The 26,946-nt window shown below is 43.7% G+C and overlaps 1 protein-coding gene across 1 annotated transcript in view; it reads right to left on the reverse strand.

Annotated features, from left to right (window-relative positions):
• Nucleotides 1-717: 717 nt before the first annotated feature.
• Nucleotides 718-26,946, reverse strand: part of LOC116832809 (cytosolic phospholipase A2 beta-like) — a 34,170-nt gene continuing 7,941 nt past the window's right edge. The window contains 12 exon segments of the mRNA XM_075065854.1: nucleotides 718-1,010; nucleotides 3,829-4,015; nucleotides 5,960-6,126; nucleotides 8,923-9,114; nucleotides 10,062-10,166; nucleotides 12,240-12,377; nucleotides 16,343-16,456; nucleotides 17,094-17,320; nucleotides 18,881-19,017; nucleotides 19,946-20,081; nucleotides 21,061-21,098; nucleotides 26,724-26,834. Of these exon segments, the coding sequence (XP_074921955.1) occupies nucleotides 766-1,010; nucleotides 3,829-4,015; nucleotides 5,960-6,126; nucleotides 8,923-9,114; nucleotides 10,062-10,166; nucleotides 12,240-12,377; nucleotides 16,343-16,456; nucleotides 17,094-17,320; nucleotides 18,881-19,017; nucleotides 19,946-20,081; nucleotides 21,061-21,098; nucleotides 26,724-26,834 (1,797 nt within the window). The 3' untranslated portion in view covers nucleotides 718-765.

The raw sequence follows: 26,946 nt of genomic DNA on the forward strand, positions 1-26,946 counted from the left end.
AAAATCAGGCCTTTCATGACCGCAAGCGGTCAGGGCTTTTGTTTGTAATGTATCATCCCAAATGCCGCACCTCTGACAACATTCCCACAACACCATGAGGGGATGGGGGGAGGGGGCAGTGGCTCAGTACTGAGATAAGAGTTTCAGAGGGGTAGCCATGTTAGTCTGTATCAGCAAAAAACAAAGAGAAGTCCTTGTGGCACCTTAGAGATGAACAAATGTATTTGGGCATATGTTTTGTTGGCTAAAATCCACTTCATCAGATGCATGGAGTGAAAAAAAGTAGGCTGGTATAAATATCCAGCACATGAAAAGGTGGGAGTTGCCTTACCAAGGGGTGGGGAGGGGAAATCAGTGCTAACACGGCCAATTCAGTTAGGGTGGATGTGGCCCATTCCCAACAGTTGACAGGAAGGGGTGAATATCAACAGAGGGAAAATTATTTTTTTGTAGTGACCCAGCCACTGAGAGAAGAGTGTAACTCACTGAACTACCACCGGGATTTCCTGGGAGGTCTCCCATCAACCACTAACCAGGTCCCACCCTCAGATCTTATAAGAATACAGCCTAAGGTTGGTATGGCTGCAAAAACTGGATTTTTTTTAATAAAACTTGTTTACAGCTAAGACAATTTGAAATGGACAAGATTAGAAATACACAGATGCCGTACCACTTCATACAATGTAATAGGTAATCAGTAGTGCCTCCAGTAACATATTGGTGGAACACTAAACCTATAGCGGGTAGATGATGCAGAAATACTGCCTAGGTAGATTGAACTTCAGAACCAGTGGGTAAACATCCACTCATGTTGGTTCTCCTCCATGCCATAGCCCTCTGGATGGCCTGTAGAATCAGGTCTTTGTTATTGAGGATGTTGTAGCTACTCAGATTCACCAATTTGTCAAAGTCTTCAGCAGAGTACACCAGTTTTGTAAAATAATATGGTGAGTTATTGTTGGTCAAATTTATATCACCATCCTCCATCTCCAAGGGACTGCGCTTCACCCCTGCAGAGGAAGAGAAAAGCCACCACTGTGAGCTGAATCTTGAATATGAAAGACAGGAAAATATGTGTCTGGCGCACATAACATTCTCAATAGCAATAGCAATGAACATTTTCAATTAAGTTCTACTGGTCATTAGACGAGGGCTAGTATAAATGGAGCAGTCTGATTGGTCAAAAGGGGATTCTAACTCTGTGAGTATCCGGCGGGCATGAATAGGTGTTTTTTGATTAAGCTAAGTATAATACGTCTGCATTTCAAACTCTGACTTTAAACCGGATGACAAATCAATGTCAAAAGCAGAGAAGGAACAAAAATACATCGGAGGCAGTGGGCCAATTTTTTCCCCTCTCAGTTAAACTGGCATAAATATGAAGTAATTCCATTAATTTCAGTGCTCTGGCTTGACATCACATTGAGTGCAGAATTAGGCCTATAGGCCTTCTCTGAACACTACTGGCCTGATTCTCAAGTGCCCGGTCCTTGCACACAATTCCTGCTCGAATTAGCGAGAGCTGCTGGTGCTTGATACCTCTGAAATTCAGGCCATATGGGTCAAATTCTGCCAGCAGGTAAATCCATGCAGTGCCACAGAGGCAAAAAAGAATAAACCAACAGAGTCCAAGCCAGTCGCACATGGAAGAGTGGAAGGAGGTAGGGAGTCTTCTGTATATCAATCTGCCTTCCTCCAGCCATCAGGTATCACATCTTCATTCTCCAGTTTAACACCATACCCCAAATGTGCCAGTATCCAACATTCCAATGCTCCTGGTAAGTTTTATTATTTATTTAATACTTAATATCAGGAAATACTGTTTACTGCATCCAAGGACTACAGAAACCAAATATTTATGCTTTTGAGTTTGGAGTTACGCTTCCTTCCTCTCATTTTGCAAGAGAATCTAATTTATTTGCAGCCTGAAAGCAACCTGCCCAGATCAGTCTAATTTTGTACGATCTCTGCTAGGTCTCTAAGGCCGTACATGAGATGTTATCTGCAATATCCACCTGAGCCATGTGAAATTGACACCTACACTATGCTCATGAAGTATCAGCTGGCTTCCACACTAATTTGGATTGTCAGTTTTTCCTGTAAGTTTGATTCCCAGACTAGGGATACTGAATAATACTATACAGAATTTCTGGTGATGTGCTAACACTTTGCCTCAAATGGATCTTTTAGTGCTCTAGCATCATAAGCCACATTTTCTATGCCAACCACCTACATTGTAGATGCTACTGCTGGTTCTGAGCATACAAATGCAGGATTTTCATTTTAAAGGGGCAGCTTTTCAAAACTGGCCACCTAGCCAAAATCAAATGAATAAATAAAAAGCTCTCTGGGGTGTCTCCCACTCAGCCAGAAATGAAAACTACCATATTTAAAGTTGAAATCACTGGACCTCCCATTCCCCAAATGCACACTTTTACAGTTGACCTGTCAGCTTGAAGCCCAGATCTATGAATAAATTACTCTTTGGAGGCAAATCGGTATGACTCATAACTCACAGGTTTGGGCCTCGGACACTGAGAAGCTAAACTCCTGCATTCCTTCCATATACTCTCAGCTGTTTTTCATTAAGTGAACTGTGAAAGCCTCTGTTTGATCTGCTATGCTGTGTTCAACAGCTTTGCCTGAACGTGCATTACTCTGTGAAGCTTTCTCTGTCCCCATGGCCCAGCTCCAGCCTTCTTCCTAATTTGTTGATTACTAATCTGTAAAGTTTCTAAACCAGATTTAGTCACAGTGTGTCTGTTTATCCTGTGTCTAGTACTAGTGTTCCGTGGTAAATGATAGTAACAGTGGTGACATTTTTCTTAACCGCTTATTTTTTAGCTGCTTATAACTTTCTTCAAACATTCCTTCAGGGGAGAAGTTTTCCATGCAGTTGTCCCAGAGCAAATGAATTTTTCTGCAAAGCTTGAACAGAATCAATTTAACTATTAGAGTATTTTACTCTGCGAACTCATCTAAAAAACCCAGTTTGCTTCAGGTCAGATTTGAAATTTTGCACTCTGATAGCTCAGAAGGGCTGCAGCTAGAAATTTGAAGCCTGGCTGGCTTCAGCATCCTCACTGGGAAAGGCAAATCATTCCAAGGTTGAATAAAATCAATTCATTATTTTAAAAGGTATGAGAGTTTACAATTGGAATGTCCGCACAGGCAACATTGCCTGTTGCTTTTTTTCAGGGTGTCCCACAGCTGTTTCGAAAACTGGGTCCCTACTAAATCCTTCTAGCTTTAAAGTGTCTTTTGTGGTTTAAGGCATCAATTTCAAGGCACCTTCTGAGGGAACAGTCTGCTGCTAAATATCTCCAGAGATTTAAGCACAATCTTGGTGCAGAGAATGAGCGGTGCTAGAGGTGGTGTTTGCCTCCCCGTAGGTCATGGGAGCGTCAGAGGAGAGCAGAGTGGCCCAGAGCAGATGTACCCATTTACAAAGGGTGGAGCTACTACTCTAATATGTTCTTCCCTCAGAGTCCAGGAAGAATTCTAGCTGAGCCAGCCAAAAATTCTCTGATCCCATCCCCCACTACAACCCAGCCCCCACCACGCTTTTCACATGCAAAAGCCACAGAGCATCATTTACTCTGACATTGTTTGTTAGTCTGCATCAGTCTCCACGTGTCTGCTAAAACTTGGCTCTGTCAAGGCTTTTGCTGTTATATGTTAAGTCACTGGAGTGTGCAGTCAAAAAACAGGGACTCAGCCAAGGGAGGACATAACAGAGGTGAACAGGACAAATGGGAAATCAGATGTGGGAAGACGGGTCACACAAAGTGTAGTAAAATGATTGTTTCCTATTGACAATGAACTTACCAGGTTCCTTGTAGTCCTTGAAAGTGTTGTTCACCAATGGGAAGTGGAGCACTATGGGAGCTCTGGGGTTCTCTGCCTCTGAAAACATATAACATTCCTTGGGATTCTTCCTGTCTTCCTCACTCAGCTCAATTTTGGGGAATGGGATTCCTTGCGTTTTGCAATATCTGTATGTCATCTCTAATTGCTGGTTAGACACAGAATAAGACCACATTGGAACCCCCACAAAAGACTAGACTCAGGCTTTCCTGTAACAAGTGACACTGAATTACTCTGAAAACACACGAGGCACAATACTGAATGATACAAACACCCTATACAGCTGCCTGACCAAAAGCCTCCATGTTATTAAACCTCAGAGGATGGGAATTTCCAGCACTGGCTTAAGTTTGTTTCCATTGAAGTTGGTGGCAGTTTTAGCCTAGATTTTAGTGGAGGCAGAATTAGGCCAACTCTGAGTGTTTTGAAAATCCCATCCATATTTTACAAACAAACCCCACACACGGTAATGAAAGGGGCTTGTGGCAAGAGAAAAAAAGGGTTACAATTATTCTCTATTAGACATAGGGCACATCTGAATTTTCCAAAAGTATGGAAATGTCTGAGCCAAGCTTTTTGTTCAGTCCATTACCAAGAGAGGGACGTTCAGTTCCAAGGTTCTGTTTCAAGCTCACCCGTACTATCCATCCATGGTAGGAACTGTTATAGTAGCTAAAGAGAATCAAGAACTGGCATGTTCTCCTGTGTGTACTTTGTACTTTATCCCAATAGTAAAATGTCCCTGTCCATCTGCTTCTAGGTGCCTTTACAATACTCAGTAAAGCATCATTCTTCATAAACCAATCCAAAGTAAGCAAAATACGGCTTGGGGGTGCAGGCTTTGAACAGCACTTACCTCAAGTGGCTCCCGGAAGTAGCAGCATGTCCCTTCTCCAACTTCTATGCGGAGGCGCAGCTGGGAGGCTCTGCACACTGCCCCATCTGCAGGCACCAACCCTGCAGCTCCTATTGGAGCGCCATGACGCAGCTTCTGGGAGTGGTGCGGCCCCCAACCTACTGCCCCTAGTGCAGGGCGGCTCTAGGTATTTTGCCGCCCCAAGCATGGCAGGCAGGCTGCCTTCGGCGGCTTGCTTGCGGGAGGTCCCCAGTCCCGCGGATTCGGCGGCAGCCTGCGGGAGGTCCACCAAAGCCGCAGGACCAGCGGACCCTCAGCAGGCATGCTGCTGAAGGCAACCTGCCTGCCGCCCTCGTGGCGACCAGCAGAGCGCCTCCCACGGCTTGCCGCCCCAGACATGCGCTTGGCGTGCTGGTGCCTGGAGCCACCCCTGCCTGGGTGGAGTGCCGGAGCAGGACAAGCCCACAAACCTGCTCCCCAGCAGGAGCTCTTGGGCCAGCTTAAAACAGCTCGCAGGCCAGATCGGGCCCAAGGGCCGTAGTTTGCCCACCCGTGAACTAGAACCTAGTGTAGTCTGTGGAGCAAAGACTGACGACACTCTTTGCAAGGAACACTAAATATCTGAGCGTCTACGCTCTGGAATGACTGAATTTTTCAGCAGTCTATGTATGTAACTCTAAACAGTTCACTGTGCATTAATCCAACATGGAAATGACAGTGCCATACATATGGAGCCACTCACTGTCCAAATGGAAAGAAAAAGCAGGCTAATTCTCCTCACATTCCTATTAAAGATGTAAAACATAATAGATAACCTCATTTTTTCATGAAACCATGTATGCAGGGTTGATATAAACTGGAGATAGGCTTTGTTGGAACATTATACCTTTTCCGTGCATTTTTACTGGTGTTTTGGACATTCTGACTAGTTTTATCTCCCATGGAGGGGAAAATAATGGGACCCTCTTGGTATTTATTAACTAAACACTGTTTAGTTTGGTGGCAAAAGATATTGGACCTAATTCAGCAACTGCTTATAATAATTCTACGTGGGTATTGATTTTCTGACATCAGGAGTTACTCCTCTTTTGTACCACTGTGATAGTGGACTTCGGATTACTGAGTCCAAATCCTCTTGTTACTGTACTGTTAAAAACAAAATAAAAAATGGCAGGCAAGCCTTGTAGGAAAGGTGCCATCAGTGCTACAAGCAATAGTGAATTTGAATCGTCTGACCTGGAATATATTGCCCATTGAGTAATCAAGTGAGATGATGACATCCACGTTCCTCTCTGGCTTGAGAAGCGGTGGGCAACTGGTGTTAATGAAATAGCCAACATCTATTAGGCAGAGATGTTTCTCCTGTGGAGTCAGTTTGTTAGGGGATACGTCCAGCACAGTGTCTGAAAGATAACTGCATTTTAATCAGTGTATCACTAGGAACAATGGACTATTTTCTAAGAACAAGAAAAAACAAAAAGAAGAGAGAGAGTATTAAGTAGTATCTTGCAGTAATTTTAATACTGTTATAACCTACTTTTCAACTCCCCATAATTGCCTTCTGAGGTTACGTTCCCTCTATATCTGACCCCTCAACTAGTTTCTCTTAATATTGCTCTTCACAACATAATGTTTAGAGTGGTTTTCTCCAGTCTTGCCTTCCTATCTCTTCTCCATTCTCTGTTTTAATATATCACATGGGAGACAATGTCTTTTGAACAACTTTTGTTTTTGCAGTCTCAGAACAAGAGATCCTTCTCTCTGCTTGAAAATCAGAATGTAGCCTATCTAATATAATTCTCAAATCCAAATATTTGCAAGTTACCTTTCTTGCATTCTTATGTTTCTAACAGCAACAAATATCATACTTCAAATGTATAGCATCTCTTATCCAAGGATCTTACAGTACTTACGAAAATTAATTAAGCCTCACTATTCCTAAAAAGTAGGCAAATATTACTAGATGGATTTTACAGACGGGAAAACTGCGACATGCAGAGATATAAGGCCCAGATCCTGATATCTTGAGTAGCACATCACTCCACCAGTAGTCTAGTCCATTTGGCTTCCCCATTCTAAGTCTATTACCATTCCCTGGTGGCAAATGCATTATCTTACTCGCTGGGAGTAAGGCACTATTCAGCATGAGTAAGGATATCAGAATATGATCCTAAATTCATTTGCCCAAGGTCACAAAATGAGTGAATGGCAAAGCCAGGAACAGAACCCTGGAGTCCTGACTAGTTTGTAGTCAAAAGCAGGAGTTAACAGCTAGATTGCGCAGCTGCTTTATGTATTTTTTAGTATATTTCATTTCTGCTGACCTGTCTGTCATAGAATCATACAACACAGTTGATTTAAAATATGTATACTAACTGTAAAGTGTTCCACATTTTGGAATGCTTCTTTGACAGCATCTTGAAGTAATAACTTATGTTTCCATATCCCACTGTTAAAATTAGCAAATAATTGTCTAAAAATGTAACATTCATGGCTGCTAGGAACTCAAGATCCTGACTTAATGAGGGAAAATCACTTGCTGATTCACACACCAAAAGCAGGAAAGGGTTTAGATTTCAGTTCCTTTTGGTTGGGTATATATTATTAATTTAAAATTCCACCCCCAACCCAAACCCCCATCTGCATATTACTGTGTTGAAAGTGTCCTGTATTTACTTTTTACTGGAAATCTGAATTAAAGTAAGCACTTCATTGGGAGAGTCTCCTTTTATATATTCAAAATCAAAAAGAGCTTTAAATAAATCTTTCCCTTTAAAATCCCTCAAGGAAGTCAACTGGAATCATTAATTATTTCACAGTGTGAAATTCCCTGTTCTCATTTCACAAATTTACCACAGCAAAAATGAGGCCCCATTCATGAGCGCTCTTCTTCCCTCTCCAACCACCACCTGGCTGGGAAACAACTCAAGTTAAACCCAGGCCTGAGGTTTTCAGGTAGGTCTAATCTAAAGAAAACGCTTTAAAATAAAATAAACTGCACCTTTAACCTGGAAAGCCTACCCTTGTAACTCATAGCACATGAACTAGGGGTCACCAGATGAAATTAATAGGCTGCAGGTTTAAAACAAACAAAAGGAAGTATTTTTTTACACAATGCACAGTCAACCTGTGGAACTCCTTGTCAGAGGATGTTGTGAAGGCCAAGACTATAGCAGGGCTCAAAAAAGAACTAGGTAAGTTCATGGAGGATAGGTCCATCAACGGCTATTAGCCAGGATGGGCAGGGACGGTGTCCCTAGCCTTTGTTTGCCAGAAGCTAGGACTGGGTGACAGAAGATGGATCACTTGATGATTGCCTGTTCTGTTCATTCTCTCTGGGGCATCTGGCATTGGCCACTGTTGGAAGACAGGATACTGGGCCAGATGAACCTTTGATCTGACCCAGTACAGCCATTCTTATATCATTCGTGCACATGTAGATGACCTCTCCTCCTGCCTCTGTTCTAAAGATGGGCTCTTGGATCTAACCTTTTCTTGGCTTCACTGAAGTAGCAAAAAGAGGTTGCAACACCTGATCGATTGTTCACTTTTCTTACAACAGACTGTGTGCTTTCCTCCATGCCTCACCTTATGCATGGGACACCTTCCCTGAACTAATTTGCAACACTACTATGCTCTCCTCCTGCAAATCCCTCCTCAAGACCCATTTCTACTATGTTGCCTTCACAAATATTCCAGCTGATAATGCTTGTTGATACTGTCTATTTGACTGTATGTTTTATCCCTCTCCCCCCACACTTCAGATGTTGCTGGTTTTCTTAGGATGTGAGCTCTTTGGGACAGGGACTTTCTCACGTTGTGCATTTGGAAAACATTTATCACATTGTGGGCTCTACCTAAATCCAACTGACAACATCAGCAGAAGGATCTGCCACTGCCAGCAAGACTGAGGGTAAAATGGCAGCCAGAGTTAGACAGGTGGGAGCAGAACCTGCAAGGAGCTTGGAGGTGCACAGGGATCAACCTCATCCTCTTGCCTGCATTCCAGGGACAAGGTCCCAGAGTGGCTGGTTCACCAAGCACAAAGGCAGCATATACGGGCAGATTCATATTTCAGCCGACCCATTCGCTCATCTCTAACACATAATGACTTGTTACGTTTTTATTATTGCCATTAGTCGTATCCCTTGATCTGAGGTGATACCTCAAAAGTGCAGCTAATGTTTAGTTGCAGTTACCTTTCCAGTCAATAAATCCTCTCTGTTGGAGATAGTCCTTGTAAAATTCTAGGCCTCTCAAGAAGTTATGACTCTCTTCAAGTAGCAGGCGGGTGGTTAGAATGTCGTTAAAAATTTCGCAAAGGTTCCCTGACGTGGAACATGAAGATTTGATGACAATGGAAGAGTCATCAGAAGCATTATTTTCTCTAGCTGGGAAATAGAAAAAGGAGAGTAAGAGATAACTTTGACAAAGAATATGGAATGTTCCTTTCTTGGGCTAATCACCCACTCTGTATACTTCATGGGTCAACGCTCTTCTTGTTTCTTTGTCTGTGCACCTCTCAAGCTCTTTCTCTCTCACGCACACACTTTAATGAAACAGTTGACCATATCTGATTCTTTTTTATTTAAAGAATAATTTCCAACGTCTAGTCTTTCAAATGACATGCTTGCTTCATAGCCCTGCTGACAGCCTGACATTACCAATTGCCCCACCCTTTGCATAGTCACAGTTGAAGTGAACTAGTGGTTTGAGAGCAAAATTAAAACTAATCAAAACATTTTTAATTAGCACTTAAATATGGCTGGGTTCAACAGGATGATATTGGAAGGGTCACCAGGTGAATGGAAAGGTGAGTGATAACTTGTTTTTGGCTAGTAGGATGATACTAGCACTTTAGGATTCTTGGTCCTATTTGATTTCAATGATCTTTACAAGAGTTTCCATTTCAATTGTTAAAAGACACAAAAATAAGGCAAGGGCAGTGCTACTGACCCAGTGCCATTACCGAATATGAAACAATGGCAACACAATATTGGTCAGCTGAGGAAAAGGCAGACAAAAGGTTACACTGTAATATACTGGTATCAGAGTCCTACATGGCCACCATGCAGAATGAACCCATTTCTGTCACAAGGGGAAGACTCTCATACTATCACAATGCTATTGGAGTAAATCTGATATAAGTGAAAATCATACTGGGGGATCCACTGGTAACCACAGTGGAATGACAGAACACAGGTAATGCACTGGTGTTTAGAGAGTTTGTGAAGGTCCATTAGCAGAAGTAGCAGAAATGTATCTTCTTGATAAGGGGAACTATGCAGTCAGTTAAGGCAAGACTATATGTTAATCTTAAAACACTTTAAGCTCTTACCTATATCTACCATGTCTTTGGCCCAGTGGTCCCAGAATTCATCTGAATTTGAGGACCAGTATAAGCTATCCAGCAAATTCCGAGTAAAAACATTAGTCCAGATACCTGCATGTCCAACCACATGAGAGAAACACCATATCAGCTCAAGTTAACCAGTGGTTTATCTCATCTGGATAAAAATGTCATGAATTTTTACTTACAAGAACCTATGTTGAGTATAATTAAGTAGAATGAGTTGACTGTGCTGTAACATAGTGCCCTAGATAGAAGAGCAAATCTGGGACTTTGGCTACAAAGATTGGCAGTGCTCAGACAAGAAAAGCTTCTCCTCAGATGCTGGTGAACATTGCATTCTCTCACACTACTGGAGGGCAGCAAAGTACAGACTTCACCCACTCAAAAGAGGTCCTCTAATGCCCATGTGTATTAGTGGAGATAGAGAGAATAGAATATTGACAAAAAGGTGTGATGAAGCAGAATGAACCTAAGACTCTTCTGTGAACTGGTCTTTGGGTGAGTAATAGACCAGCAGAGCACAAGGCAGTGAATCTATTATTAGTAATATCTGCTAGGGGTTTTGCTGTTGTTGCTCTTTCCATCGGGCTGAAGAGGGTGGGAGGGCACCAGCAGGGGAAGATTTGGGAGTGGATGCTAGGATGGCAGTTGGGAGGCATAAGGCACAGAAGCAAGGTGTCTAGGACTGTGGGGGCAGCCTGGTGTTGAGGACAGTTGAAGAACAGCATTGAGCTCCACCAGGTGTGATGGCTAATAAGGCCTTAGCAACAGAAGCACATACGGAGCTTGCCTCAGCCATGGCACTTCTAGCATGGTTCCAGGTGCTGTTTCAAGAGAGATGGCTACCACAGCACTGCAGAGACTTCACAGGGGCAGCATTTACTGTGTAAATGAGACCCAGAGACATCTGCTGCTCCCCAACAGCACGCTTTTCTCTTGCATGAAATCACCAGCACCCAAGAGGGGATTATCTAATCAAGTGTTATTACTTCTATTTATAAATGAAGGCATTTATGTGTTCGATGGGAATTTGACAGGTGCAGGATCAGATTGTGAGGGGACTTGTGTAGGTGTATTGGGGTGCAAGGAGCTCCCACTTCTTGTGCCCTCCATGCAGGGTGTGTTCCCTCCATGCACACACATAAGAGGCCAGACTCAATCATGGTGTGACTGCCAGTGTTGCCATCTCTTGCAACGAGATTAAGACCGTTTTAGCCCCTAGTGGAGCCAGCTAGTGATGCCAGAAGCTCCTGCCCTTGCATGGATTTCAGCCCTGCTTAAAGGGAGGAACTTATTTTGATTGGCTGCCTTCACCACATGCCTGCCTCCTGGAGAAGAGCAACCAATGATGGCCCTCTTCCCTTAAGAGTCAAGAGGAGTTTGGGGGTAGGGCAGAGGAAAGTTGACACCATTGTCATAGGAGAGGAGGGAGCAGAAAGACCCCAGCAGCTCAGGGTGATTCTGCTTCCTTCTCCCTTCCCCCTCCCGTGAAAAATGGATTGGCTCTGTTGGCTGCTTCTCCCCCTCCATCCCTGTCCCACCAAGTCTGGGAAGGGGGTGAAGAATCCCTGGAGCTGCAGGAGGACCAGAGGTAGACAGATTGGCAAAGGGCAGATGTGGGAATGGTGGGTCAGAAGTGATGAGGGAATGGGCATGCATCACTACTTGGTGGTCTACAGGATGGGCAGGCGTGGGGGCTGGTGGGGTCAAATAAATGTGGGAGCTGGTAAGTACATAATTATTTCTGGGCTGGGGGGTGGGTAGATGTGGGCTGCAGGGTGCAGAATTAATAATTTAGAAATTGGGAGTTTGAGGAAAAGATGGAATCTCTGCAAGAGCCAAAACCAGCCAACTCTGTATTTGGAAAAGTTGGCAACTCTGATTGTGTCAGTGGAGGAGGGGGCAAAGGGAGTTCAAAAATCAAAAGATAGATCAAAAACACAATATAATTTTTTTTAAAAACTCTCATTATTTTAGGGAAACTGAATCATGATTTTTGAACTCTCGAGGTTGGCAGTACTCGACTCCACTGGATCTGGGTAAATTTGACCCGAGGAGTCTGGCTGTTTAGGACTGCAATATATAGGCCAATGGCTAGCCAGTGCCATATTTACATTCTCCATGGTGTTTTTATTAGGCTATATTCCATGAATAATAGGTCACCTTCCAGAAAGCAGATCCGAGACTCTGGGAGCTTCTTCACCAACCTTCCCATGAAGAACTCACTGTCAAAATTTTCTGATCGAATGAAGGCTCCGTATTTCTGGAATCCCACCTCATAAGGCGAGAACTCCACCCATTCTACGAAAAGATTGAAACACAAGGTTTTAATTATAATGCTAAGAGAGTAGGAAAAGAAAATGAGAGTTACACAGATGGATAAAGCAATTCATAAATCAAACAATTTTGCTCCTCCCAGCTCCTCTGTGTTGACAGTCGCTTGTATATGATAAGCCCTACTACCCTCTTTATTAACATTTGGAGCTGATGTATATGGAGACTAAATTGTTTTCTCATCTCAGGAGAATATTGTCTCTCCAGATAAGAGTTGAGAGAGCCATTGGTGAAGCCCTGGCTGGAAACCTAGGGTTGAATGAATCTGGATACTCTAACATAGAGGCCAATTGGTGGCAACTGGCAATGGGTTCACTGTTGTATAACAGCAACTCCTAACAGGCCTGACAAACCCACTACCCCAACACACCGTTTTCATGGTATTTATCCATAAACCATGTCATGTAAGATCTTACATGAAAGCCAGGATCATGCCGATCATTAATATCATTGTGAAATGTCTGTATGGCTATTATGTAAAAAGTTATGTCCCCATAATGAAAACATGCTCCTAAAGTCTGAATCAAAATATGGTTGACAAATGGGTTTTTTTCCAGACAAAGGGTATATATCCACTTATCTATCTTGGTTCATGTGTAAACTAAGCATTGTAAGTCAACACAACTGAAGCCCTATTTCCAAAGAAAGTCAACAGGGAGGCAAGACATTAGAGACTGAACCACAGGGAGTTGTCCTGACTCTGGGGACAAACTATGAACTTTGGAGATATAAGGAGAAGGCAAAAGGACACCCCTTGATCCTGCACTTGCGGAAGGCAATGCAATTACATTTGTGAAAATGGGATCCCAACCTGCCCTGGTTGGAAAAATGGTAAAGAACATTTAGGTGACATAAGACTGCTTTTAGACTGATGGTTACGCTGTTAAAGTTAAGTTTAGTCTCTAAAAAGCAGGTATTGATTTTGTTTTATATATAACCTTTCTGTTTCCATTATCTTTACTCACTATCTCTTAAATCTTAACCTTTGATAATAATCTTAAAATGGATTGTTTTGTCTATAAATCTCAGTGCTGTGATGTAATACAAGAACTGGTCCTGACTTAAATCAGACAAAGTTGCTGTGCACACAGTTCCCTTGCGGACAGAATACCTAGTATTTCTGTGAGTGTTCAGTGGATAAGGGCTGGACTCTGCAATGAAATGATTCAAATGGGGGGTCAGGGACTGGGGTGAACCTAATGTTAAGCTGCAAGGCAAAATAAGTGCTGGCATAGCCCACGGGAGACTGTTTTGGCGCTTATCAAGCTTAGCAAGGTGACTCACATTCCTGAGCATGCTGAGAACCATCACAGATGCTAAGACCCAGATTTTCAAAAGATGTGTGCCTAACATTAAGAACACAAGAACATAAGAACGGCAGTACTGGGTCAAACCAAAGGTCCATCTAGCCCAGTATCTGTCTACCGACAGTGGCCAATGCCAGGTGCCCCAGAGGGAGTGAAGCTAACAGGCAAAGATCAAGTGATCTCTCTCCTGCCATCCATCTCCATCCTCTGATGAACAGAGGCTAGGGACACCATTCTATACCCTTCCTGGCTAATATCAGTACCGGGCAAATTAGTCGAACAATAGTAAGAATAAATTGTCAGACGCGTAGAAACATGAAACTGTTAGACCAATAGTCACTGGTTTCGTAAAGGCAAATCCGTGTTTACTAATCTATAGAGTTTTATAAGTAACAAACATGTGCGAGGGGATCAGTGGACATAGTGTTATTAGATTTCCAGAAAGCCTTTGGACAAAGTCCTCAACCAAAGGCTCTTAGTAATAATGAGAGTTGTTCATGGATAAAAAGGGAAGGTCCTTTCATGGATGAGAACTGGTTAAAAGACAGAACAAAGGGTAAGGAATTATGGTAACAGTTCTCAAATGAAGGAGGTAAACTAGTGGTGTTCCCAAGCAAGAGTCAGTCGGACAGTCCTATTCAATTATTCAATAAATGATTCTGAGAAAGGTAAACAGTGATGTGGCAAGATTGCAGATGATACTAACTACCAAGATAAGTGTAAGACCCAAAGCAGATTGTGGAAAACTTCAAAAAGATCTCCAAAACTAACGTGATTGGGCACAAACAAATGGCAAGAAATTTAATGTGGAAAATGTAAAGTAATGCCACATTGGAAAAAATAACCCCAACTATACATACAGTATGTGGGGGCTAATTTAGCTACAACAAGTCAGGAAAAGATCTTGTGTCATCGTGGATAGTTCTCTGAAGATGTCCACGCAGTGCGCAGAGGGAGTCAAAAGCAAACAGGATGTTAGGAATCGTTAAAAGGGGATGAGAATAAGACTGAGAATCTATTATTGCCCTTATATAAATCCATGGTACGCCCACATCTCGAATACTGTGTACAGATGTGGTCTCCTCACCTCAAAAAGATATTCTAGCACTAGAAAAGCTTCAGGAAAGGGCAACTGAATGATTAGGGGTTTGGAAGGGTCCCATATGAGGAAGATTTAAGAGGCTAGGTCTCTCAGCTGGAAAGAGGAGATAAGGGGATATGATAGAGGATATAAAATATGAGTTGGTCGTGGAGAAAGTGGGTAAGGAAAAGTTATTTACTTCCCATAATACAAGACTAGGGGTCACCAATGGAATTAATAGAGTAGCAGGTTTAAAACAAATAAAAGAAGTTCTTCTTCACACAGCAACAGTCAACTTGTGGATTCCTTACTGAGAGGTTGTGAAGGGGGATAAACAATGTTTAAAAGGGAAATTGGATAATAATTGTGGCTAGTCCTAAATGGTTATTGCGCGCCTCGACTTTTTTAACTCTCTCTTGTTTCGACTAATTGCCCTAGACCACAGGAGTACTAGACGTGGTAGACTTACGTCTGGCTAATTGCCAGGATCACCTCTAACGAGCCCTTTTAAATATTGGATTAAGTTAGCTAACTCTCGGCAGTCATATGGGTACTGAAGCCCAGATTTATAAGGCAGGTTTACAAAGCCTTAGTTAATCAGATTCCTCAACTTCACTTGATTCTTTCAGAAACTCTTCGGGTGAATGCCATCTGCGGGTCCCCCGTGCCTGCATTATACTGTCTGAGTTATCATATTAATTTCCCAAAACTCCCTCCTGTGACATTCAATTCGTGTTCGACGTCTCAGACTTTTCACCTCACAAAAGCCGCTCAGGCTTTCGGGGAATCTCCCCTAACATCCCACGCGCTGGCCCTGAAGCCAACAGACATTCATTTAGTTTCTTCTCGCAATGACTTTATCATCTTTCAAGCGCTCTTTTGTATATTGCATCATCAAGGGGCCCACTGGCTGTAGCGGCTTCCTGCTTCCCTGATTGGATACTTAAAAAATTTTTGTTCTCATTATGTTTAGCAGGCTTCCTGCTTCTGATGTACTTAAAAAACATTTTGTTATTACCTTTGGAGTTTTTGGCTAGCTGTTCTTCAAACTCCTCTTTGGTTTTTCTTATTACACTCTTGGACTTCAAAGCCCAGATTCAGCTTCTAAATAAGATCAGATCGTTGCCTGTTTAGATATTTATATGGCCCTCCTCACTGTAGTATGCAAGGGCAGTAAAGAAGTACTCTTCCGAGTTTACAGATGGGGAACTAAGACACAAGGTACATTAAGTGGTTTGCCCAAGGTTACACAAAAAGTCTGTGGCCCAGCTGGAAACTACACACCAGTCTCCTGAGTTTACATCCAAGTTCCCTGTCCGCGTCCAAGTGCCTTATCCACTAAATCATCTCCTCTCATTTTCAGAAGTAATGAGCACCCAGCAGCTCCAGGTAAGGACAAATTCCTTTCTCACTCCAGTAAAAGGTGAACCTTCCAGAATTGGTGCTGAGCAGGAGGGGATTTTTTCCCTTCTCAAAATCTCTTCAGCTTCTCTGACCCATAAGGAACTGAATTCGGAAACAAGGGTAAAACTTGGAACACTTACCTCTAAATTTAAAAGTGCTGATTTGTTCCGCTTTGACGTTGAGGATTGCATAGAGAGGCAAGGGATTCTGACCCTGATCCACAGCCTTGCGCTGGTCTGAGAGTTTACTCTCCTCTGGCTAATGAGGGAGACACAAAATATCACAAAGAGCATAAGGAAAATTGAAACAAACTGAAATGCTGTAAGAAGAAACTGCCAACAGATTCTACCTGGACAGCATAAATAGATGTGTTAATACCAAATGCATGAAGCTATTGGACACATTTTCAGAAGTGGCCTCCAAATCTCTGCCTGGATTTCTGCATGGATTTTTTTTGACATCAGGTAACATTTTCAAAAGCATCTCAGTGATTTAGGCACTTAACGCCTATTGCCCTTTAATGAGGCAGAGACAAATTTGCCAGACGTTATTAGTGATTTTGGTGACTCAGCTTTTGAGTGCTCAACTGCAGACACCTTTAAAGGCGCCTGATTTTCAGAGGATGGTTGCTCAGCACCTTTTGAAAATCATTTGGGCACTCAAAAACTGAGGCACTCAAAATCACTAGAGGCTTTGGAAAATCTTAAATCACCTTTGAACATAGGACTTAGGCACTTTGGTGAACTTTATCCATCTCTATTTTTGAACAGTTATATTTTAGGAGACTATATGTTTGCACGCACCCATATTGTCATTAAAGTCTCAAAGAAATAGAGAAATCATTTTCCTTAGCTATGGCATAGCAGGTACATGCTCCAGGAAGCACTGTACATACCTCATCATGTAAAAACGCTTCCTGAACAAGTGACCACAGCTCTGTAAAAGATGAGATGTGTCCTTCTTTTGCCCTCTTAATCATCTCTTCATGATAATACTTCAGATGCTCCATGGAAATAACATTCATCTTGCTCTTCATCACCTGTTTCTTTGCTAGATTGATTGGCCCTTCCAGAGTTTTCTGTGACCAGTCAGTATTTTTGTACAGGTTGGTCATGGTCCTGAAGCAAAGAGGTGATGTTAACAAAACAAGAATCGGTTTAATAATAAAAACACACTACATTTACCTAGTGTCGTCTTCCACTTAAGGACATCAAGGCACTTTACAAACTTTGATGAATTAAACCTCACAACACTCCTATGAAGCAGGTGAGAATTATTTATGGATGTTCTTGGTTTACAGTATTCAGATCCAGATCCAGAGTTCCTCGAAGAGCTTGGGAGTGTTTGGATCTGAGGGCTTGGATTGGGCCCCTTGTCCAGAATTGCTATTCCTATTTTGCCGATGGAGAAACCCAGAGAGTGGTTAAGCATTTGCTCCTAACTCCTTGGACTCAGTGCAGGGTTTATGCTGACTACACCCGGGAGCAGGGTTCCTGTCCTAAATACATCTGGTTGGAACATTTATGACAAAAATGAAATTTTCACTGCAATATGCTGTTTCAGCAAAGCCAAAACGTTTCATGAAGCCATATCAGTTTTGCTGGTTTTCATCAGGAAGGAGAAGGAAGAAAGTGAGACAGAGAGAGTGCTTTCTTATAGTCTATAGCCTGGTTAGGCACTGGCCTGCACTGTGGGAGACCTTGGTTCAAAGTCCCTGCCTGATTCAGTGTGATCTGGGATGAAAAACTGTTCTAACTTAGACAGAATTGGGACTTGAACCTGGGTCTCCCAAGCCAGTGACCTAAACACTCCACCACCTAAAAAAAATAATCAGGTTTCAATCCAAAAACAAATATTTCAATATAATTCCATTTTCACAAAAATCGTCAAAAGGTTTTGCTTTTGTTCCAGTGCAGAATGACACCAAATTTCAAAACCTCAAAAGTTGCTGTGAAGAACTGTCATTCTGTGGTCAGTTCTAATCCTAAATGATTTCCCCAAATTTACCAAAGAGTCAGTGGCAGAGCCAGGATTGGAAGCCTCTGTTTATATACATGACTTAGGCTATGTCTACATTACCGTGGTAAGTTGACCTCAGTTACGCAACTCCAAATACGTGAATAACATAGCTGGAGTCAATTTAGTTTAGGTTGATTTACTGCAGTGTCTACATCACACTGAGTCAATGGGAGACACTCTTCCATCGACTTACCTTACTCTTCTTGTTCCAGGTGGAGTACAGGGTCGACCAGAGAGTGATCTGCAGTCAGTTTAGCAGGTCTTCACTAGAACCACTAAATTGACCCCCAGTGCATCAATCTGGCAGTAGTGTAAACATAGCGTGAGGCTGAGAAAATACAAAAGTGATGGAGAAGAGCAGAGAGTATCTCTGTGTGAGGGCAAGTAGAACTTCTGTTTTTATAGGTTCCAAGGCTTTCTACAATGATTTGTGTTCTTTTAGAAGAGAGGGGTTGAAAAAGAGACAAAACTTGGAGAGATTTAGCAGTCCTAAATTGAAATTGTTTTAAAAGCCAGCTCCAAGTTTTAGCAATGGACTAGAAGCATTCAAGGATCTAAACAAGTTACAAGCATTTGTCACTGCACTGAAATGTCAAAGTCACAGCCATTCTGGAGCTGTAATTAAAAATAAATAAATAAAGCCCCCCTCTTGTCCTCACCATGTTGAGCCAGAAGTACCAGTGAGATATGTAGCACAGTCCAAGAGATTCAGCTTCTGGAGACCTAAGAGGTGGCCATACATTGCTGACATTGCCCTGACACTTCCGCCTGTTGCCATGACAGCTATCACTGGGATCTGTTGAAAACAAATATTAACCTTAACATTTAGCTACCTGCCCACCCAGAAAAGACAACTGAAGATCTGGGATTGGAGTCAGCGGATATTCTTGGAGAATGCTTAAATAGAGCCAATGTTTAGTCAGTCCTCAGGAGAGTCATCTTATTCATTGACGTTAGCGAGGAGTGAACCTCAAAAGGTATGTTGGGGTTCCATTAGTCTCAACTGAACCCTAAAAGAGTTTACAATTTTGAATAAACATGCAAAGTCTCCTTCTTCTCTTCACCCATTATCAGTGGCATTGTGATGATTTATACCAGATAAGTATTTGTCCCTTGGCATCGAGAAAATTTTTAAAAGATCTAATAATGAAAGAATTCAAGGAAGTCATGGTCTGCTTAGTGAGCTAAGAGCAAGGGAAACAGTACATTCATCAATGAAATTATTCTTTGTTAATTATTTACTTATTATTACAAAAACACATCTAGAAAGGGAAGTGTTAAATTCACAATTCATCCAGAAACTATGGAATAACAAGAACTTTTTGTGAAAAATTAAAACCAGAAAAATTTCAATTCAGACGTGCAGGCAGGATGTCTTATGGGAGCTGCTGGGGCCGCATGCCCCCATTCTCCTCTATGGACCAGGGTCCCTGGCTGTACTGCGCTTCCCATTTTCGGCCAGCCCTAATGTTAAAGCATGACATACAAGGCAGCATTTTTAAACACTACGCAGTGTGCATAATTCCAAGATCCTTAATCATTTTTAAATACAGCACTTTGGGGTTCTGTTCCAGGTCCATTAAAATAGATGGATTTGCCTGCAACCTAGAAGGGCTGAAGATGAAATTCACTGGAAACTGCACAGATTCAGACTCACCATATCTGAAATATATTTTCCTCTCCCATAACCTCACCCGAGTCACAGGACTGACTGACTCACAAACCTCAGGCTCATGCAGATCTCTTCTCAGCTGAAGAACATTTTTCAAGGCACTAGCAACCACCTTCTTCCTTTTCTGCAAGAAATCTTGCTCCTCTTCACACAGATTGTACCCTAAACGCACATCTAGACTTTCTGAGCTGGAACATATATAATGATATGTAATCACACAGGCCCAGATTATCTTATTAAAATTGCAACATACATTTTCTGCAACTAAGAATCATGATTCACCATTCAGATTTACAGACACACAAATCAGTCCCGCAGCCTCAGAGTAAACAACTGACATTAGACTCTTCATGCTTTTGCATTGTCTTGGAAACCTCTCTGTTTTTCACTAGAAAGTCCAGTGAGATGAATGGAATTTCAGCACATATCTGGCAGGACCAGCCTGACAACAACCTTATTCTCCAAGCATATCTGGTATTTCAGTCATTGAAAGATAGCTAAGCTGGAGAGAAATCTCTGCATGCCTCTAATTAGCTTTGACACCAGCACCCCTGCTATATCTGCTATGCATCTTGTCTGAGATATGGTGACCAGAACCAAACACAGGATTCTATGCGAGGCTGCATGATTGACTGATGTTATTGTAATATACTATGTTCTGTATTTTCTGTTCTTCATGCATCCTAACGTTTTACTTTCCCTAGTTAGTGCTCCTTTCTATTAGCTTCACTTGGGCCGGATTTCTTGTTTTGGAAGATAGCTATTTGCCTTGAAGAACCTCTTGAACCTTGCTTTTTAAATCCTATCCATTTTTTCTATTGCTTTCCTGCTTCTCTGACTCTGCTCTGGTATGTTTAAGAAGGCTCATGCTGAGATGAAGGATTTTAATTTTCTCCTTCACTTTAGGGCCTTTGCAACTAGGTTCCTCATAGTTTTCAAATTCTCCTTTTTCACTTAATGTCATGGTGTTCATTTATGTTATGATTTTCCCCAGGGAGGTCTACTCTATTGTGGTCCCTCCTCCAGTGGCTCTACTATAGTGATTTATTGAACTGACTTGTGTGTGTTATTTAGGATTAAGTCAAGAATTGCCTCTCCTCTCAAGTGCTTTAGAATTAGCTGCCCCAAGAAGCAATAAGAACTTTATGGAGAAAGAGGATTGCTTACCAATCATTTACTTGGACCTGCAGCTCCAACTTTGTACCCTAAAAGCAAAGAATTACAATATTAAAAAGACAGGTAAGATTTCAATAAATGAACAATGGTGATTTAGTGAGAAAGATGGTTTTTCACTCTCCAATCTCTGTGTCTTCGGAGATGAATGGCTTCCCACCCTCCTCCTCTGTTATCCTTGGGAAGAAGGAGAAGAAGGGGAGTAAATAAGCCTACTGCCCCCAACAGATATTCTAGGCAGCCTGAAGTTTCAGCAGCAGTGGAACTGACAGCATTGTTTCTGGTTCCACTGCCAAATGAGTGGGATAGGCCACCCGCCTCCCTGTGGATGCCCAAATGGAGTGGTGGAGCAGCATGCCAGCCTGAGCAGCAGTACCAGGCTTCCCCTCACACCACAACAAATGTTGGAGGAAGGGGGCCAGCCAGTCCACTGAAGACCAGGCAGAGGGAGAAGGGATATAAATCACTAGGTCCCACCAAAAAGCTGCTAAAGGTAAGAAAGAAGTCAAGGCCTGCTGAAGAGGGGAACACTGAGACTTCGGGTACGTCTACACTACGGGATTATTCCGATTTTACATAAATTGGTTTTGTAAAACAGATTGTATAAAGTTGATTTGCACTGCGGCACACTAGCAACATTAATTCGGTGGTGTGCGGTCCAGGTCCGAGCTAGCCGCGACTTCTGGGCGTTGCCTGTGCGGTAGCTATCTCGTACGTCTATCCCATAGTCCCGCAGTCTCTCTCGCCCTTGAATTCTTGGATTGACATCCCCAGTGCCTGATGGGCAAATCTGGTCATGTCGGGGTGATTCGGTACAGCCGATCACCCTCCCCCGTGGAAAGCGCAGACAACCGTTTCGCGCCTTTTCCTGGTGACCTGTGCAACGCCATAGGCACGGCAACATGGGACCCTGCCAGACCAATACTGCAATCAGTGGACGTGTAAACACTCGTGCATTCTCGTGCCGCTATGCTGAGAACCAGGACCTGCAAAGCTAGGCGAGGAGGAGGCGGCAGCTAGCAGCGCGCGACGAGAGTGATGGAGGACATGGACAACAGAATTCTCTCAAACCTCGGCCCTGCGCTTTGGAGATCTGCTGGTAATGGGCAGGTTCTAGCCATGAACGCCCATTTTGGGCCGGAAAACAAGCACAGACTGGTGGGACCGCATAGTTTTGCAGGTGTGGGACGATTCCCAGTGGCTGCGAAACTTTCGCATGCATAAGGGCACTCTCTGGAACTTTGTGACTTGCTTCCCTGCCCTGAAACGCCAGAATACCAAGATGAGAGCGCCCTCACAGTGGAGAAGCGAGTGCGCATAGCCCTCTGGAAGCTTGCAATGCCAGACAGCTACCGGTCAGTCGGGAATCAATTGGAGTGGGAAATCTACTGTGGGGGCCGCTGTGAGCAAGTAGCCAAAGCATCATTAAGCTGCTCTACAAAAGGTTGTGACTGGGAAACATGCAGGTCATAAGTGGATGGCTTGCTGCAATGTTCCTAACTGTGGGGGGAAAGATGGAACCCATACCCTATCTTGGCACCGAGAGCCCAGGGCCCAGTACGTAAACCACAAGGAACTTTTCAGGTGCTGCCCCGGGGATCACAACGGCATCACCAACACCACATGGGATGCGCCAGGAAGGTTCCTTTCAGACGCGCTTCTAACGCCTATGACGTCATCCACGAACTAAATATGTCACCAAGGGCGGTATTGCATGGTCTGCACCGAGCAAGATAAGTGATCGCAAGCGACGATTTCATGACGCAAACACACCTGCGCATCAAGCATGTCGATCGGCTCGGCTGACGTACGAGAAAGTGTCCGAGTCAGGAAAATGCGGCAGCATGCTAAGCGGGACCCTGGACTACCTCAGCTCACGAAGACGACGACGTCGGCGTTAACGCTTAAAGTTTCACTTCCAACCAGAAAGTAGACCAGTTTGGGGATCGCTTGCAATGTATGTTATGCAAGCGGTCCACTATCTTGAACGCTGAGCACAACTTGCACACAGGCAGCCTGGACAGTAGTCAGGCATGTCACTCGGCTTGACCAAGTGATGAGGTGGAGAAGTATTTGTCGTGATAAGGCAGCGCGCGCCAATTATGACGAGTACGCTCAATACATGCGAGCCCAAAGACACAGAGTTGTCCCACTTATGTTTATTCTGCTTGGTGTGCTCCACCATCTCTGTGAGAGTAAGGGGGAGACTTTTATGGAGGGGTGGGAGGCTGAGGCAAATCACCTGGCCGCTGATTATGCGCAGCCAGACACCAGGGCGATTAGAAGACACACCTGGAAGTGGTGCACATCAGAGAAGCTTTGAAAATGAGTTTCATCACAGGCCAGGGTACGGTGTAACTGTTTGTGTTTGTTTCCCCTTGGTGAACTCCCCCCCTCTGATTGACTCATTCCCTGTAAGCAACCCACCCTCCCCCTTCGTTACAGCTTGCTTAAGGAATAAAGTCACTATCATTTAAAATCATGTATACTTTATTAAAAAGTCATTAAAAGAGGGAGACAACTGACAAGGTATCCCAGGTGTGGTTGGGAGGAGGATAGGAGGGAAGGAAAAGACACTAAAAACATTTCAATGTAATGGACAGCCTTTTGGTTGGGCTAGCCACAGGGGTGGAGTGGGCGGGTGTACGAAGCCTTCCCCCACACGTTCTTACACGTCTCGGGTGAGGAAGACATGGAACATGATGAGTGGTGAGAGGTGTTACAGCAGGGCTGAAGCGGCACTCTGTGAGCCCGCTGCTCTTCCTGAAGCTCCACCAGACGTCGGAGGATAACATTTGATGATGCAGCAGCCCCAGCATTGCATCCACACGCTGATCTTCCTGCCGCCACTCTCATCTCGAGCGTCTCTCCTATCCTCACGTTCGTTCCTCCTATCCTCACGTTGGTCCCTCTTATCCTCACATTCATTGGCATCTTTCCTGTAATTTGATACCACGTCCTTCCACTCATTCAGATGAGCTCTTTCATTGCGGGTCACTTCCATGATTTCCCGAGAACATTTCGTCTCGCGTCTTCTTTTTCTCCGCCTAATCTGAGATAGCCTTCGGGATGGAGTAGGGAGGCTTGAAAAATATGCAGCTGCACGAGGGAGGTAAAAAAGGAAGAGAAGTATTTTAAAAGATACATTTTACAGAACAATGGTTATACTCTGTCACAGTGAACAACACTATTCACCTTAGCATAGCACATGTGATATTCACTACAAGGTCACTTTTGTATCTTAATATTGAGTGCCTGGTGTTACAGATCTCACAGACGCAGGCCCGGGCATCAAATTCAGCTTGCATGCGGCCATGGTAGCCATTGCCTTTCGGCTTCTGCAGCCTCATATACACAATGCCCTCCTTTCCCAAATACCAAGCAAATCCTGTTCAGTGATGCTTCTTTCCTGCTAACATGCAGCAGCAGAAGCCACCCCCCATCCAATTCTGTGGGATGATCGCTTTACCCTTCTCCCCACCGCATGGCTGGTACATGGAAGATCACTGCTAATCACTCCCCTTCCCCCCCGCCCCCCGGTGGCTGGTAGCAGGAGATCCCTGATAGCCAAATGCAAAAAAACTCAGCGCTATTCCCCTCCTCCCTCCCCCTGCTTGGCTACGTGCAAGGAAGGATTTCTTTTAAGCAACAGACAAACACCCAGTAGAAATGGCCATTTCTGTCCCCTTACTTAAATCCTGAATTTCAACCAGGTTACCATGAATGATATCACTTCCTGAGGATAACACAGCGAGATAAAGAATGGATGTTTCTTGAATGCAGCAATCACGGGACCATACGCCGCTATGCTTTGTCATGCAATGATACCCAATTACTTGCTACATGGCATGGCGCAGTAAAGTGTCCTACCATGGTGGACAGAATAAGGCTGCCTTGCCCAAAACCTTCTGCAAAGGCTTTTGTGAGTACCTCCAGGAGGAGCTTCATGGAGATGTCCCCGGAGGATTTCCGCTCCATCCCCAGACATGTTAACAAACTTCAATAACGTACGGCGGCCACGAAATGCAATCTCAATGTCCTCAGGCAAATCAATCATTAAAAACGCTTGTTTTTAAACATGTTTTAATATTTACAAAGGTACACTCACCAGAGGTCGCTTCCATGGCTTCACTGTCTGGGCTAGTGGCTTGGGGGGCTGGAGGGAATTCTGTCTGGGTGAGAAAAAGCTCCTGGCTGTTGGGGCTAATGGAGTGCTGTGTGCTCCCTGCAAGCTCGTCCCCCTCTTCGTCCTCGTCATCTTCCCTGTCCACAGAATCCTCAGCCATGGCTGAGATTACCAACCCCACCTCGGAATCCAGGGATAGGGGTGGCGGACCCCCTAGAATTGCATGCTGCTCAGCGTAGAAGCGGCATGTTTCGGCCCTGCTCTGGACCTTCCGTTTGCTTCTTTGGTTCTGGTAGGCTTGTCTTAGCTCCTTAACTTTCCACTCTGCACTTCACTGAGTCCCCTGGTGGGCCTTTCTCCACATAACTTGGAATTTTTCAAATATTTTTTCATTTCATCTTTTGGAACGGAGTTCTGTTAGCAAACGAATCCTCTCCCATATAGCATCAATCCAGTACCTCCTATGTGGTCCATGCGAGCTCTTTTTCGATTCTCAGGAGACTGCATTGTTACCTGTGCTGATGAGCTCTGCATGGTCACCTGCGCTGATCAGAGCTCCACGCTGGCCAAACAGGAAATGAAATTCAAAAGCTCGCAGGGCTTTTCCTGTCTATCTGGCCACTGCATCCGAGTTCAGATTGCTGTCCAGAGCGGTCACAGTGGTGCACTGTGGGATACCCCCCGGAGGCCAATACTGTTGATTTGCGGCCACGCTAACCCTAATCCGAATCCAATATGGTAATACCGATTTTAGCGCTACTCCTCTCGTTGGGGAGGAGTACAGAAACCGATTTTAAGAGCCCTTTATATCAATATAAAGGGCCTCATTGTGTGGACGGGTACAGCGTTAAATCGGTTTAACGGTGCTAAAATTGGTTTAAACGTGTAGTGTAGATGAGGCCTTCTAGGGATGGGGGGGATCCAGAGGGAGTCAGAAAGATTTTCATTCTCCCTTCTCCCTGGGAGAAAGGCTCCTGAAGGATTAATTTCTTCACTCTTTAGCCTCACTCCAAGCCTGCCATGGGATTTGGAAGAGGAAGCATGGTTCCCGCTGGCAGAGTTTGAGGAGATTGTTGGATTGGCGCTCCTGTAACTCTGCCTGGTCTATTAGAACTGGAGGAGTAGTCAGCTAGCCAGCTCCAGGGATGATGAGTGACACAAATGTCAATTAGCCAAACATTTTTAGATTAAGATTAAAAATATCTACCTGGCCAGAGAGCACTGCTACTCCTGTTGTTCAGAAAACTTAGTTTTGGGCACACCCACCCCTATTCATCATCTTCATAAAGGGATGTCCCAACAGTGATCAGATCAATAAAACATCACTACTCTAAAGACAGTGAACTCTCTGAGACAGCATTGCATCTACAAAGCCTCAATAACAGCTTCCTGTCCACCCCACTAGTTTATTGATAAATTAAACAGATTACCTATTGCTATAATGCTTAACAGTTATTTTCCTTTATTCATTCAACTGACCTATATCTTTGCTCCCTTCAGCAAAAGTCAATGTAAATAATGAAGCACTCACCTTTTCTACAGGAAGGCCTACTTTCACTTTTTGTCCCACAGCAAGTAAGGTCAAGGGTATTGTTAAGGTGTCATCTGAATTGTCTTTATTCTCTTGTGTATCTGAAACACACTGTGGGAGGGGGAACTTAACTGTTTTATCTGGAAGCAGGAAACATTTCAAACCTGTTGAACAGATGAGCAGCTCTGATCCACTGTATATGAGTGGGAGAGTTGTAACAAAT

This window comes from Chelonoidis abingdonii, chromosome 4 (assembly GCF_003597395.2).
Source record: "Chelonoidis abingdonii isolate Lonesome George chromosome 4, CheloAbing_2.0, whole genome shotgun sequence".
Lineage (NCBI taxonomy): Eukaryota > Metazoa > Chordata > Testudines > Testudinidae > Chelonoidis > Chelonoidis abingdonii.